This window comes from Staurois parvus, unplaced genomic scaffold (genome assembly GCF_062004578.1).
Source record: "Staurois parvus isolate SC_StPar_1 unplaced genomic scaffold, SC_StPar_1.0 ptg000192l, whole genome shotgun sequence".
NCBI lineage: Eukaryota > Metazoa > Chordata > Amphibia > Anura > Ranidae > Staurois > Staurois parvus.
The window spans coordinates 5,347,807-5,363,605 of NW_028317988.1; the positions used below are offsets into that span (position 1 = coordinate 5,347,807).

At 43.9% G+C, this 15,799-nt stretch overlaps 1 protein-coding gene across 1 annotated transcript in view; it reads right to left on the reverse strand.

Annotated features, from left to right (window-relative positions):
• Positions 1-15,799, reverse strand: part of UTP25 (UTP25 small subunit processome component) — a 54,287-nt gene that overhangs the window by 29,316 nt on the left and 9,172 nt on the right. The window contains exons 2-5 of the mRNA XM_089677815.1: positions 8,090-8,129; positions 4,298-4,571; positions 2,358-2,546; positions 187-275 (exon numbers count right to left, since the gene is read on the reverse strand). Of these exons, the coding sequence (XP_089533941.1) occupies positions 187-275; positions 2,358-2,546; positions 4,298-4,571; positions 8,090-8,129 (592 nt within the window). The remainder of the gene's footprint in view (positions 1-186; positions 276-2,357; positions 2,547-4,297; positions 4,572-8,089; positions 8,130-15,799) is intronic.

Sequence of the window (15,799 nt, forward strand, 5' to 3'; positions counted from 1 at the left end):
CATTTGAGATCCGTGTGAAATCAGGTTGCAACATAAGATCCAACTGAAATTCAAACACTGCATTTGATATCCTTCATAAATGCATCACAGACTATACCCAGAAACACAATCACCCATGCACACTAGACCTGAAACAACCTTTTGTTTTTAGTACAGACAAAAGGTGCAGCAATGACTGTACTTTACCTTTGAAGACACTATTGTTTTAGAGCTGGTTGAAATCTGAGTGATGTCATCCTCCTCCAACTCTTGATCAATATGCTTTTTGAAAGGATCTTGGAGGAGAAATAAAAAGTTATTTTAGATGTGGGTTTCTGTGTCACTCACTGTTGAAAAGCATAATGATACTGGCAGAGAATTGAGAACTACAAAGTGGGCTGATGGAGAACCTGGAGGAAAGAAAGTGGGGGCGCTTCTCAAAGCAATTAGTCATAATCCAGCTGTCACTACTCTGTGCAGGTGACAAAGTCAAACTCTGACTGGTTGCTATGGCTGAAAATTCTAGGTTTCCTCCATATAAATCAATTTTTTTGGATATAGCGAGCAAAATTAACCACATATTATCTCTGCATCATTTTAAAGTGTCCCCTTATGTCCACCCTTCCATTATATCCATTATTTCCAAAAATACAATACCAAACCTCAAATATCAAACTCTATTTGTATAAATCTAGCCATAGTTTGATCAAAATTTGTCCAGTTCAGCAGGGACTGGCCACATTTTGATATATCTATGGCCATTCCCACTTGACAGAAGTTGATCTAACGATTCAAATGGCAATGTTGGAAAACTTATCAATCAGCACCTGCAGCTAATCGGCTGCAGCCACTGACCAATGGAGGAGTCCCAATGTCAGAATACAGTAGCAAAGTGGGGAAGATTTCTCCATTCACCTTGCTTGTGTGTATAGGGGAATCCGTTCCATTTTCTTACTTGTTCAGTCTGCTGACCAAACGAAAAAAATATTATTCTATGGGCAGCTTAAAAGGATAAGTTCACCTTTTGGGGAAAAAAATAAATAAATGTACATATTTTTGCAGGATAAAAAAAGTGTGCATTTAATATTTTTCCCTCCAGGAGCCTGGAAAGCATTGCACTTGTGATCGGTGAATCCGGGGTGCAATGCAAGACTCCTACAGACAAGCCCTGCAGCTTTCAGCCCGCATCTGAATACGGGGTTGACTGTTTAAATGCTGCAGGGCTTGTGAATGAACTACAAGGCCTCTCAGCCGTGAGCCTCGCAGTTCATTCAGAACTAAAAGCCGTCAGTTGCAATGGCTGGCAGTAGTTGTAGTTTGGGCAAAAAACTGTGAATAAATGACAAGGCCATGTGGGCGGAGCCCTGCACGGCCACGTTATTTTTAAATAGTGACAGCGAGCGCGGGGAGAAGATCCCCCACTCACAGTCGCAGGGAGGGGGGAGAGGTTGCAGCTTCTGGATCATGTTACATGTGCCCCCCTAAATATGTCCCAATAGGCAAATGTATCCTTTAAGAGCCCCCATGTGTATGTCCATCTGTCTGCCCCCTTCCTCTCCTGCTATGTTCATTATTTCCAAAATACAATACCAAACTTCAGATGTAAATTCTTATATACATATGCAGCCACAACCTACCATTGTCTGAGCAGAGTTCATGGCCTTCTCAGAGCCAGCAACCTGTTCATTATATCACTTGCACAAGTCTCTTCCTCACAGCTAGCTGGAATACCCATTTCCTTGTCTAAGAGGGAAAGGAAAGTAATGAGTTGTCCATTCAGCTCTATGAATGCCACCCATTCATCAGCTATAATGGGTAGATTGCCAGTGCTATACAATCTGCACACTGCTCAAACAATGGCAGGCCATGGCAGAGATATAGGATCTCTCCTCTGCAATAATAAAAAAAAAACCTTCCTAGTAGTACATTTTTGTTTAAAAGCTGGAGTTTCTCTTCAGATTGTAATTCACCCCTGGATTTTAAGTTGTGATAAATGATGCTGTCAGCAGGTACTCTTCAGTGCCCTCAGGTATGTTTGAATGATAATAAACCAGGTTCCATACTGCCGAGGATTCATTAATCAGGGTGCACTGTGCAGAAACACAAGCCCTATCTCAGCTGTTTGAGATGAATACAACCACTAGCCCCATATTATGAGTGTTGTGCTGTCCCCTAGAGTTCCTCAATGTACCATGGTGAAGTTCCTCAGTGGAGACTGGGGTCAAGTCAAGACTTCATTCTATGTAGGCTCAATGCAAGGGTCCCAAGTTACAGATAGGTGGATTTATGAAAAATTAAAAAGGTATGTGCAAGCTCCGTATATTGTGTGCTGCTAGCCAGGAACAGGTCTACATGAAGGAAGGAAGATATAGGTATACCTGCAGAGGTAACAGGTGAAGGTGATGCAGGTCTGTCCTTGTGATCTTCCAAGTCAGAGTCTATAAAATTTGTCTCTAAACTAAATGCAGATTCATGTTTGGTATCTGTAAAATCTTCTCCTTCCTGGGTTGGCTCTCCAGGTTGTTTGTCACCTTCATTGTCATCTTTCTCTACTGCGGCCGCAAGTTCTGGAACAATAAGGTCAAATTTGATACTTTTTGATCAAGGCACAGATGAGAATAAACAGAAATGACAGTTTACACCATTTAGCTTTTAATACATACAAATGTACCTAACTATCACATTGTAATATGCAAAATGTACAGTACCTGGAACAAGCTAAGGGATAAAACATCATAGAACCATAGCTGTCTGCAGCCTAGGAGCTGACCTGTCTATCCCCCAGCATGTGATGTGCAAAATTACTAGGCCCGTTTCACATGGGTAACCTGATCAGAGTTGGCCTGTCAGTTTTTCAGGCAGACCTGACCAGATGGTCCATGTATCCCTATAAACTGGCGGGTGTAAACAGACTCCATTGTCTGTTTACACCCATCTACCTCTAATCCGATACGTTAAAAAAACATGGAAGGGTATCTCTCTTCTTCTGTATAGATGTCTAGACAGACTGGATCAGTCGGATGTAATCGGAGAGCAGAGTCCATTTACACCAGGCCACACAGACTTGTCATACGCCCACTCTTCTCTGATCAATAGGGGATCTGTGAGTGGATCCTCTGCTGATCAAGACGGGAGTCTCCCCCCCTCCCTGTGAAAGGGGCCTAAAACTCATTACCAGGACGTACATTTATTTCTGGCCTGCTGGAACAACCATTACAACACTGTTGCAATAAACATTTAGTTTTTGTGTGCGTGCGCACTCACAAATGCTGAGCTCAGAGCTACTGAATCCTGAGAGAGAAAGAGCATGTGAGAGGAGTCAGAGAAAGAGCTCACTCCTGTGATGGTGGAGGTGAGCAGTAACAGCTGGGAGTGTCTTAGCAACATGCCAGCAACAAGGCCGGATGGGATGATGCAATCTCAGGCTTCATGAGGTATGTAAATGGCCTATAAGGAGGTCAATATATAGCTTTAATCAAAGCTGCCCAGTTTGCGTTTATCCACAGGCACCTCTTTCCTGATAGCCAGTATTTTGGTAAATGTAAACAATGCCTTTAAGATAGGAATAGAGCCCACAAGTACGAGCTACATTCAGGTTAAAGGTACAACAATGATGCAGTATATGTACTCTCCAGAATTACATGATAGCAAGTACAGTTGTGCTCAAAAGTTTGCATACCCTGGCAGAAATTGTGAAATTTTGGCATTGATATTGAAAATATGTCTGGTCATGCCAAAAAATGCTCTTTTATTGAAGGATGATGATCATATGAAGCCATTAAATGTCCTATTCCATTTTTATAAAGTTCCATTACCTTGTTACGCAGGACTTTTGACAGTTCTTTTCTGATCCCCATGGCTTAGTATTTAGCCTAGTCAGTGCTTCCACGTAAGAGCTAACAAACTCATTGACTATTTATACACTGACACTAACTGCAATTTAAAAAGCCACAGATGTGGGACATTAACCTCTATTTGGCATTTTAACCCGTGTGTGTCACCTTGTGTGTCTGTACCAAGGCCGAACATTCCAGGGGATGGAAACTTTTGATCATGGCCATTTGGGTGATTTCTGTTATCATTATGATTTAAAAAGGAGCCAAACAACTATGTGATAATAAATGGCTTCATATGATCATCATCCTTCAATAAAAGAGCATTTTTTGGCATGATCAGTCATATTTTCAATATCAATGCCAAAATTTCATAATTTCTGCCAGGGTATGCAAACCTTTGAGCACAACTGTATATAGGACACACAAATCCCAAAGCCTTGTTTGTCCAAAGTGTCCCCTGCAGATGAAACAAAATCACTTACTTTCTCCCTCCACCTCTTCTCCAGACAATTTGTCTGCTGCTGCATCTTCCTCTTCCCCACTGTCCTCATCCTCTTCTTCAGAGGCCTCTCCTTCCTCTTCTGCTGCACTTTGTCCTTCTGCTTCTTCATCACCTTCATCCTCATCATCTTCATCCTCCTCTTCATCAGACACATGCTTTAATGTGGCCAGCAGCTGATGGTACACACTGACATGCTCTGGTTCGCTCTCAGCATCACTCCCAGTCTCATGCGAGTCTTCCTCTGAACTATCAGGCTTAACACATAACACATTGCCAAAGGCTATATCATCAACATAAATATACCATTCACTATGGAAAGATAAACAACTGTTTCCTTAACCACTTGCTTCCCCCTAACGGTGCATGTACTGCTATAGTGCGGCACAGCCAGGCACCGCAACATAACCACGCATTGTGGTGAACTTCCTGGCTTTCGGATGTGTGACCTATGCTCACCTGTGCTGTGATTGGACACAGCACACATTTGTCAGCAGGTTTCAGTCAATGATTTTGGCTCTATACCTGCTGATCGGCTGTGGCCAATCACAGCACAGAGTTTGTTTGTTTATAAACACACAGACAGTGAGCTAGCAGTTTCTTCTCCCTGAAATCCACTCTGAGTTCAGGGAGAAAAAGCAGCCAGATCTGTAAGTGAAAGCAACACACATGAAACACATTACACTTGTTAGGCACACAGTTAAAACCTGACTGAAGTCCCTTGAAGTTAACCCCTTCCCAGCCAGTGTCATCAGTGTAGTGTACAGTATTACATTTTATCACTGTATTAGTGTCATTAGCGACGTCAGTGCCCACCATATTATCACAGTCCCACTATAAGTTGTGTGTGTGTGTATATATATATATATATATATATATATAGATATTTATTAGGGATGCACCGAAATTTCGGTGGCTGAAACTTTTCGGCTGAAAACACCCCTTTCAGCCGTTGGCCGACATGAAAAAAAAAAAGCACTGATAGAGGTGCCAAAAAAACTCCGCCCCTCGGTAGTTCTCAGCCTTACCTTAGAAACCATCGATGTCGGTGCTGGGCATAGAGATGAGTGAACGAAAGATGGCCATCACTCCTCTCTATGCCTTTGGAGCACCCGAGCGATGTCACTTCCCGTTCCGGCCTTTTTTTTTTTCACTTTAGAGCACTATATCAATGCTTTTTTTTAATCTAATGCTTTACATTGTAGAGGAGAGATGTGGGGTCTTATTGACCCCACATCTCTCCATAAAGAGAACCTGTTACTAATTATTTCTATCACAAGGGATGCATGCATTTCTTGTGATAAGAATAAAAGTGATAAAAAAGGGACAGTGCAAAAAAAAAAAACAAAATGTTAAATGAATTAAAAAAAAAAAAAAAAAAGTTTAAAGTGCCCCCGTCCCCCCCGTGCTCGCACGTAGTGGTGAACGCATACGTAGGACACACCCACATATGTAAACGGTGTACAAACCACACATGTGAGATATCACCATGAATGTCAGAACAAGAACAATAATTCTCGCACTAGACCTCCTCTGTAACTTTACACTGCTAAGCCGCAGACAATTTTTAAAGCATCACCCAAGTACCACAGTTTCATGCCATTCCACGAGCTTGCGCAACTTTAAAGCGTGACATGTTGGGTATCTATTTACTCGCCGTAACATCCTCTTTCATATTTTACAAAAAAATTGGAGTATATATTGTTTTTTTTTGTTTCTTTTAATTAGTGTATTTTTTTCAAAAAATATATAGTCATTTTTTAAAACTGCGCATTTCGGTTTTTGGCACCAGAATTTTCATTTTGGTGCACCACTATATATATATATATATATATATATATATATATATATATATATATATATAGTGACATTATGAAAGGTGAGGTGATTGATGGATACTATGTGTCACCTCGCATGCATTCATATCCAGAAGACTAAGAGTCCAGTCTGGGTTTTCCAGGCCACTTTGGCAGATTGGATTCCAGACCGGATTTTGCGATCCACTGATGACCACTAGCAGGTGGTATAAATAAAGAAGGACTGGAGCAAGACGATGCTCTTGGCCTGGGACTCAGGGAGACTTGGGGGAGCTCTGGATGAGGAGTTTGCTTTGTACAAGAAAGAAAAAGGAATGCACACAGTTTTGTTTTGTTGGTGAGAAGGAGAAGCCCTTTACCTGTGAGATAGGAATCTTCTCTGTTTAGTTAGTGCCTGGATGGTGAGGGTTTATTTTCTGTTCCGTTTTGTTTATAATGCATGCAACCTTTTAAATAAAACTGGCTACAAGTCAGATTTTTAGGAAAGACCTGCCGTCTGGAATACATTTTTCCCCAGGAAGGTGATCCCCCACCTAAGCTAACCCCCAGAATATATACACATATATACACTATATTGCCAAAAGTATTGGGACGCCTGCCTTTACACGCACATGAACTTTAATGGCCCCCCAGTCTAAGTCCGTAGGGTTCAATATTGAGTTGGCCCCGCCCTTTGCAGCTATAACAGCTTCAACTCTTCTGTAAAGGCTGTCCATAAGGTTCAGGAGTGTGTCTATGGGAAGGTTTGACCATTCTTTCAGAAGCACATTTGTGAGGTCAGGCACTGATGTCGGACGAGAAGGCCTGGCTCACAGTCTACACTCTAATTCATCCCAAAGGTGTTCTATGGGGTTGAGGTCAAGTTCCTCCACCCCAAACTCTCTCATCCATGTCTTTATGGACTTTGTTTGGTGCACTGGTGTGCAGTCATGTTGGAACAGGAAGGGGCCATCCCCAAACTGTTCCCACAAAGTTGGGAGAATGAAATTGTCCAAAATGTCTTGGTGTGCTGATGCCTTAAGAGTTCCCTTCACTGGAACTAAGGGGCCAAGCCCAACCCCTGAAAAACAACTCCACACCATAATCCCCCCTCCACCAAACTTTACACTTGGCACAATGCAGTCAGGCAAGTACTGTTCTCCTGGCCAAAACCTGGACATGCCCATCGGATTGCCAGACAGAGTCCAGTGGTGGCGTGCTTTACACCACGGCATCCAATGCTTTGCATTGCATTTTATGACGTAAGGCTTGGATACAGCTGCTCGGCCATGGAAACCCATTCCATGAAACTCTCTAAGCACTGTTGTGCTAATCTGAAGGCCACATAATAGGGAGGTCTTTAGCTATTGACTCTGCAGACAGTTGGTGACTTCTGCGCACTGTACACTTCAGCATGCGCTGACCCCGCTCTGTCATTTTACATGGCCTACCACTTCATGGCTAAGTTGCTGTTGTTCCCAGTTGCTTACACTTTGTTATAATATTGCAACAGTTGACTGTGGAATATTTAGTAGCAAGGAAATTTCACAGAAATTTGCTCAGGTGGCAACCTATCACAGTACCATGCTTGAATTCACTAAGGTAAAAAAACCTTAAGCCTTTCGAACCACTTTAATGTTAATTGTGAACCCCTCGTGTATCACATTGTATTGTTACTGTACTGTCTCATGTATTGTCTCCCATTGTAATGTACAGCGCTGACCGAACTGTTGGCGCTATATAAATACTGTATAATAATAATAATAATTGAAGACTTTTAAACTGTGCAAAATGTATGTGCTTTTTACAATGTAGTGCCCAAAACTTAATTTTCTAGATCTGGCCTTACAAGCGATTCTGACAAAGCCTCTTGCAGCTTCCATTCGACATGCAGTTGTGCTGCTCAGCTTACGGTTATCAGAATTCCTAAGTCCTCCTTTAGCTCTGTTTAGCCAATCAGACAAATATAAGCCACTTACCAGCTGCACAACCTGAGTCCTTTCAGCTTTCTGAGAAACTCTGCAATCAAAACAAAACACCAATTCAGTCCCAATGTCATCCATATTATCAGTGTTTTCTTCATTCTACAGAAGACAATTTCCGAGTGTAAAGTAAATGAAAAGGGTGAAACCATTTAACTCTGGATTTATTACGTTCCATAATTTTAGGATGTATAACTATATATATTTTATAGAACTATAATGAACATATATTTATCCAATTGGTGACTGCCCTATAGAAGCTTTACTGTGTGCAGAATCATGTGTTCTGCACTTCCTGGTAGGGTGTGCACGCCACTTCTGCTGTGATTAGTCACAGCAGAATCCAATTAGTGGGTGCTGGCCAATGAATGACCACTGGCACCAGCTGATCGGTGAGGAGAGAGACAGAACACTGCTCTGCCTATGTAAACAAGGCAGAACTGTATCCTGTCAGCAGCGATGTGTTGGATTTTGTTTCCCTGCAAAGCAGGGAATAAAATCCAGCATGTCCCTTAGTAAAAACAACACATAGTACACAAATAAACACTGGCTAGGCATACAGTTAGCCCTTTGATTGCTCTAAATGTTTAACACATTCCCTGCCACTGTCATTAGTACAAGTACAGTGTATATTTTTAGCACTGATCACTGTATTAGTGTCACTGGTTCCCTCAAAGTGTGTCAGTTAGTGTCAGATTGTCTGTCGCAATATCACAGTCCTTCTATAACTTGCTGATCGCTGCCAATAACCAGTATAAAAATAAATAAATGGAATTTCAGTATATATACATCATAGTTTTTACACGCAATAACTTTTGCGCAAACCAATCATACGCCTTTTGGGATATTTTCTTACCAAAAATATGTAACAGAATACATATTGGCCTAAATTTATGAAGAAATTTAATTTTTTTATTGGATATGTTTTTATAGCAGAAAGTAAAAAATGCTGTTTTTCTTTCAAAATTGTCAGTCTCTTTTTGTTTATAGCACAAAAATAAAAAGCCCAGTGGTGATCAAATACCACCAAAAGAAAGCTGTATTTGTGTGAAAAAAAATACATGAGTTTCATTTATGTACAGCATTGCCATATAGTGGCCTGGTCATGAAAGGGGGGGGGGGGGGGGGAGTGTTAATGATATATATATATATATATATATATATATATATATATATATATATATATACACACACACACACACACACATACATATATACACACACACACACACACATATATATATATATATATATATATATATACACACACACACACACACAGGGGCGGACCGACGATTTGGAAACTTAGGTACTGCCCGGGGTCAGTAGGGGGCTCCATGAGATGCACCTGGTACCTTTTTCATAGGCTTTTTTGAGCTTGGGCAAGGACACAGGGGCCCCATGAGTTGTCAGTCCACCCCTGCACACACACACTGCTCAGTATAAATGAGTATACCCCCAACATATTTGGTAGAAAACCTTTACTTTCCTTTCAGAATCAACATTTTCTATTAGACACTATACTACAAATAAAAAAAAAAAAAAAAAAAAACTCATGTACATAAGTATTCACAGCCTGTGCCATGACACTCAAAATTGAGCTCTGGTGCATCCTGTTCCCACTGATCATCCTTGAGATGTTTCCACAACTTGATTGGAGTCCACCTGTGGGAGATTCAGTTGATTGGACATGATTAGGAAAGGCATAAACCTGTCTATATAAGGTTCCAGTTAATAGTGCATGTCAGAGCACAAACCAAGCCATGAAGTGCAAGGAATTGTCCGTAGACCTCCGAGACAGGATTTTATCAAGGCACAGGGTAGAATACAGAAACATTTCTGCAGCATTGAAGGTCCCAATGAGCACAGTGGCCTCCATCATCCGTAAATGGAAGAAGTTTGGAACCACCAGGAACCTTCCTAGAGCAGGACGCCCGGCCAAAATGAGCGATCGAGGGAGAAGGGCCTTAGCCAGGGAGGTAACCAAGCACCCGATGGTAACTCTGAAAGAGCTCCAGCGTTGCTCTTTGGAGAGAGGAGAAGCTTCCAGAAGAACACTCTCTGCAGCACTCCACCAATCAGGCCTGTATGTTAGAGTGGCCAAACATAAGCCACTCCTCAGTAAAAAGGCAAATGGCATCCCACCTGGAGTTTGCCAAAAGGCACCTGAGGGACTCTCAGACCACGAGAAACAAAACTCTCTGGTCTGATGAAACAAAGATTGAACTCTTTGGCCTGAATGCCAAGCATCATGTCTGGAGGAAACCAGGCACTGCTCACCACCTGGCCAATACCATCCCTACAGTGAAGCATGGTGGTGGCAGCATCATGCTGTGGGGATGTTTTTCAGTGGCAGGAACTGGGAGACTAATCAGGATAGAAGGAAAGATGAATGCAGCAATGTACAGAGACATCCTTGATGAAAACCTGTTCCAGAGCACTCTGGACCTTAGACTGGGGCGACGGTTCATCTTTCAACAGGACAACGACCCCAAGCACACAGCCCCCATAACAAAGGAGTGGCTACAGGCCAACTCTGTGAATGTCCTGGAGTGGCCTAGCCAGAGCCCACACTTGAACCCGATTGAACATCTCTGGACATCTCTAGAGAGATCTGAAAATGGCTGTGCACCAACACTCCCCATCCAACCTGATGGAGCTTGCGAGGTACTGCAAAGAAGAATTGGAGAAATTGCCCAAAAATAGATGTGCCAAGCTTGTAGCAACATACTCAAAATGACTTGAGGCTGTAATTGGTGCTAAAGGTGCTTCAACAAAGTATTGAGCAAAAACTGTGAATACTTATGTACATGTTTTTTATTTTTAATAAATTGCAAAGATTTCACAACAAACTTCTTTCACATTGGCATTATGGGGTATTGTTTGTAGAATGTTGAGGAAAAAAATGAATTTAATCCATTTTGGAATAAGGCTGTAATATAACAAAATGTGGCAAAAATTAGGAGTTGTGAATACTTTCTGGGTGCACTGTACTCTCCAACTTCAGTGGTGATGTTTAAAATTGAGATGAAGTGGGATTATTATGGTTTTCTAAGGAAGGACAAAGGTGAATGACCGAAGGGAATGCCCATAGAATATAATGGGGAGCAAAACATGAACTTTATTTCCAGCAATTTAACCTTCACCACAGGTGTTCAAGTAGAGTAGCAGATTAGGTGGGATTATTTGTGTTTTCTTGTAGAGTATGTATGCTAAGGTTTTATTTCATATATCTAATGGTTCTGATGTCAAGTCACACCTTGCTTCCAATCATACCCTATTGACATTCCATTCTGTCATTCATTCCCTAGAAAACAGCTATAAATCCAAGGCAATCTCCATCCTACAATCTGCCACTCTACTCGAGGAACACCAATGGGAAAGTTGAAAAATGCTACGTTTCTCAGATTTACCTGCAGTAGAGTTTCATGGGCATTTCCTTCCATCATTCCATAGAAAACAGCTGTGATCCTAAATAATCTCAATCTTACAATCTGCTACTCTACTTGAGGAGCACCTGTGGTAAGGGTTAAATTGTTATGTCTATTAGATTTGCATGCAAATGAGTTTATATTTTGTTACCCATTATATTCAATGGGCATTCTCTTCTGTCATTTACATTTTTCATTCCATAGAAAACAATGATAATCCAGTTTAATCACAATTTTAAACATCACCACTGAATCTGGAGAGTATGGGGTCAATTCAATAAAGATTACCGCATGCGATATGAAGGTCATGTGACTAATTTTTCAGAAACATCGCATGAGATAATAAAAGAGTCAATTCATCAAAGTAAAATATCAAATGTGAGGTAAATACTGTACATTTGTTAAAATAGTGAGATAGATACCGCAAAAAAACATGAGATAAATCATTAGTCAATTCCTTAACCACTTGCCTACCACGCACTTATACCCCCTTCCTGCTCAATCTTCGTCTTTCAGCGCTGTTGCACTTTGAATGACAATTGCGTGGTCATGCAACACTCTATCCATATGAGATTCTTATAATCTTTTTCACACAAATAGAGCTTTCTTTTGGTGGCATTTACTTGCCGCTGGGTGTTTTATTTTTTGCGCTGTAAACAAAAAAAGAGCAAACAATTTGACAAAAAAAATAAATTTTGCAAACGGGTTATTTTTCTCCTTCACTGATGTGCGTTGATGAGGCTGCACTGATAGATGGCACAGAACTGATGGGCACTGATAGGCAGCACGGATAGGTGACACTGATGGGCAGCACTGATGTGCACTGATAGGCAGCATTGTTGAGCTGGCACTGATGGGTGGTACTGCTGGGCACTGATGGGTGGCACTGACTGGAGGAACTGCTGGGCACAGGTGGGTGGCACTGCTGGGCACCAATCATCAGTGCCCTGATGATCAGTGCCGATCCCTCTTCTGACAACTGCCGGTTCTCGGTAGTACTTTCCTCACGCTGTGACAGCGTGAGGAAAGTGCAGCTGATAAGCGGCAATTGCATTTCCAGGTGATCAGTGTGTCATTGGACACGGCTGATCATTATTATTATACAGTATTTATATAGCGCCAAAGGGTTTGCTCAGCGCTGTGATCATGTGGTAAAAGGCCACTGTGATTGGCCTTTTACCATATCACATAATCAGTTGTGTCCGTAGGACACAGCAATCACGGAGATCCCCGTGGGCGTGCAGGAGAGCACGTTCTGGGAGGAGGTCATATGACGTCCACCCAGAACTGGCCGGCCGCAGTGCAGCCGTCATTCGGCTACCTGAGGTCGGCAAGAGGTTACAAAACACACACATACATGTAATGTATCACCTGGTGTTTTCTGGTGGTATTTTAGAAATGTACAAAAAAACAATTAGGCTGCATGCACACGGGGCATTTTAATAACGCTGGTAACATTAGCTATGTAAAGTCACGTTAAAAAAGGGAGTTTTGCAGTGTTTTTGTATTAGCGTTTAGCAGCGTTTTCACATTCGTGTTTTTTAGAGTTTTACTTAACCAAAATAAAACCCATCCAAAAAGCTGGTTTGCCACGATTTACTGTGTTTTACCGCGTTTTTCAGTGTTAGAGCGTTTTTACAGGTAAAAAACATTGATTGCAGTCTATGTGTGTATGGACACATAGGATAACAGGCTGGGGAGTTTACTGGCTGTAGAAAAAAACTTCAACAGCCAAAAACAGCCGCTGTAAAAAGTCCCGTGTGCATGAGGACTTAGAGGAGTTCTGTACTGGCCAGAAAGTGAAAAGTATACAATGTATCAATGTTCTCCTCTGAACTCAGGTATGAAAATAAATTGTAACATTTCATTAGAGGGAGATCATTTTGTGAATGAAAGCACGCTACAATGTTTTCATAGTTTCCAATATACTTTATGAATCACTTTTTACTGACTTCTGTGTCCTATACTGCTGACCCCTGAACTGTGCATCGCATACTGCTGACCCCTGAACTCTGCATCGCATACTGCTGACCCCTGAACTCTGCATTGCTTGCTGCTGACCCCTGAACCCAGCACCAATTACCACCCGCCCCTGAACTGTGCGTCACTATCTGCTGGCCCCTGAACTCGGCCTCACCTACTACCGGGCCAGTGAACTCGGCCTCACCTGCTACCGGGCCCTTGAACTCGGCCTCACCTGCTACCGGGCCCCTGAACTGGGCCTCACCTGCTACCGGGCCCCTGAACTCGGCCTCACCTGCTACCGGGCCCCTGAACTGGGCCTCACCTGCTACCGGGCCCCTGAACTGGGCCTCACCTGCTACCGGGCCCCTGAACTGGGCCTCACCTGCTACCGGGCCCCTGAACTGGGCCTCACCTGCTACCGGGCCCCTGAACTGGGCCTCACCTGCTACCGGGCCCCTGAACTGGGCCTCACCTGCTACCGGGCCCCTGAACTTGGCCTCACCTGCTACCGGGCCCCTGAACTCGGCCTCACCTGCTACCGGGCCCCTGAACTCGGCCTCACCTGCTACCGGGCCCCTGAACTCGGCCTCACCTGCTACCGACCCCCTGAACTCGGCCTCACCTGCTACCGACCCCCTGAACTCGGCCTCACCTGCTACCGACCCCCTGAACTCGGCCTCACCTGCTACCGACCCCTGAACTCTGCGTCACCAACTACCGACCCCTGAACTCGGCCTCACCAACTACCGACCTCAGCACGGAAAGTTGTAAACTGCAAGTGCTTGAGTAAGCATTTTAAAAAATTGTATACCTGGGAATGTTCATTTTACTGTGCTCAGTGTTCAGAGCTAAAAATGTGGAGGGTTTAGTACTGTTAGTTAGCTCTTGTCTAAACTGGTTTTAGGGTGTGCATGTGTCATTATTTCAGTGAATGATCTTGCACTGCACACTGATTTCAGTGTCTGATCTGACACTGCACGCTGATTCAAGTGCCTGATCTTCTGCTGTACGCGGATTCCGGTGCCTGATCTCGCACTGAATGCAGATTTCAATGTATGATTTGGCACTGCATTCTGATTTCCGTGCATGATCTGGCACTGCACACAAATTTAAGTGCATGACCTCACACTACGTGCCAATTCCAGTGCATGATCATGCACTGTACGCTGATTTCAATGTATGATTTGGCACTGCAAGCTGATTCCAGTGCATGAACATGCAATGCACGCTGATTCCAGTGCATGACCTAGCACTGCAACAGCACACTGATTCCATAGCATGATCTCGCACTGCATGCTGATTCCAGTGTATGATCTCACACTGCACGTTTATTGCAGTGCATGACCCTGCACATCAATTCCAGTGCAAGACCCTGCACTGCACGTCGATTCCAGTGCAAGATCCGGCACTGCACGCCGATTCCAGTGCAAGACCCGGCACTGCACGCCGATTCCAGTGCAAGACCCGGCACTGCACGCCGATTCCAGTGCAAGACCCGGCACTGCACGCCGATTCCAGTGCAAGACCCGGCACTGCACGCCGATTCCAGTGCAGGATCTCACACTGCACAGCGATCCCAGTGCATGACCCAGCACTGCATGCTGATTCCAGTGCAAGAACCAACACTGCATGCCGATTCCAGTGCGTCTGCATGCCGATTCCAGTGCATGACCCCACACTGCACGCCGATCCCAGTGCATGACCCTGCACTGCACGCCGATTCCAATGCAGGATCTCGCACTGCACGCCAATTCCAGTGCATGACCCCGCACTGCACGCCGATTCCAGTGCAGGATCTCACACTGCACGCCGATTCCAGTGCATGACCCCGCACTGCACGCCGATTCCAGTGCATGACCCCGAACTGCAAGCCGATCCCAGTGCATAACCCGCACTGCAAGCCGATCCCAGTGCATAACCCGCACTGCATGCCGATTCCAGTGCATAACCCGCACTGCACGCCGATTCCAGTGCATGGATCTCGCACTGCACGCCGATTCCAGTGCAGGATCTCGCACTGCATGCCGATCCAAGTGCATGACCCGGCACTGCACGCCGATTCCAGTGCAGGATCTCGCACTGCACGCCGATTCCAGTGCAAGACCCGGCACTGCACGCCGATTCCAGTGCACGACCCGGCACTGCACATCGATTCCAGTGCACGACCCGGCACTGCACATCGATTCCAGTGCACGACCCGGCACTGCACACCGATTCCAGTGCAGGATCGCGCACTGCACGCCGATTCCAGTGCATGACCCGGCACTGCACGCCAATTACAGTGCAGGATCTTACACTGCACGCTGATTCC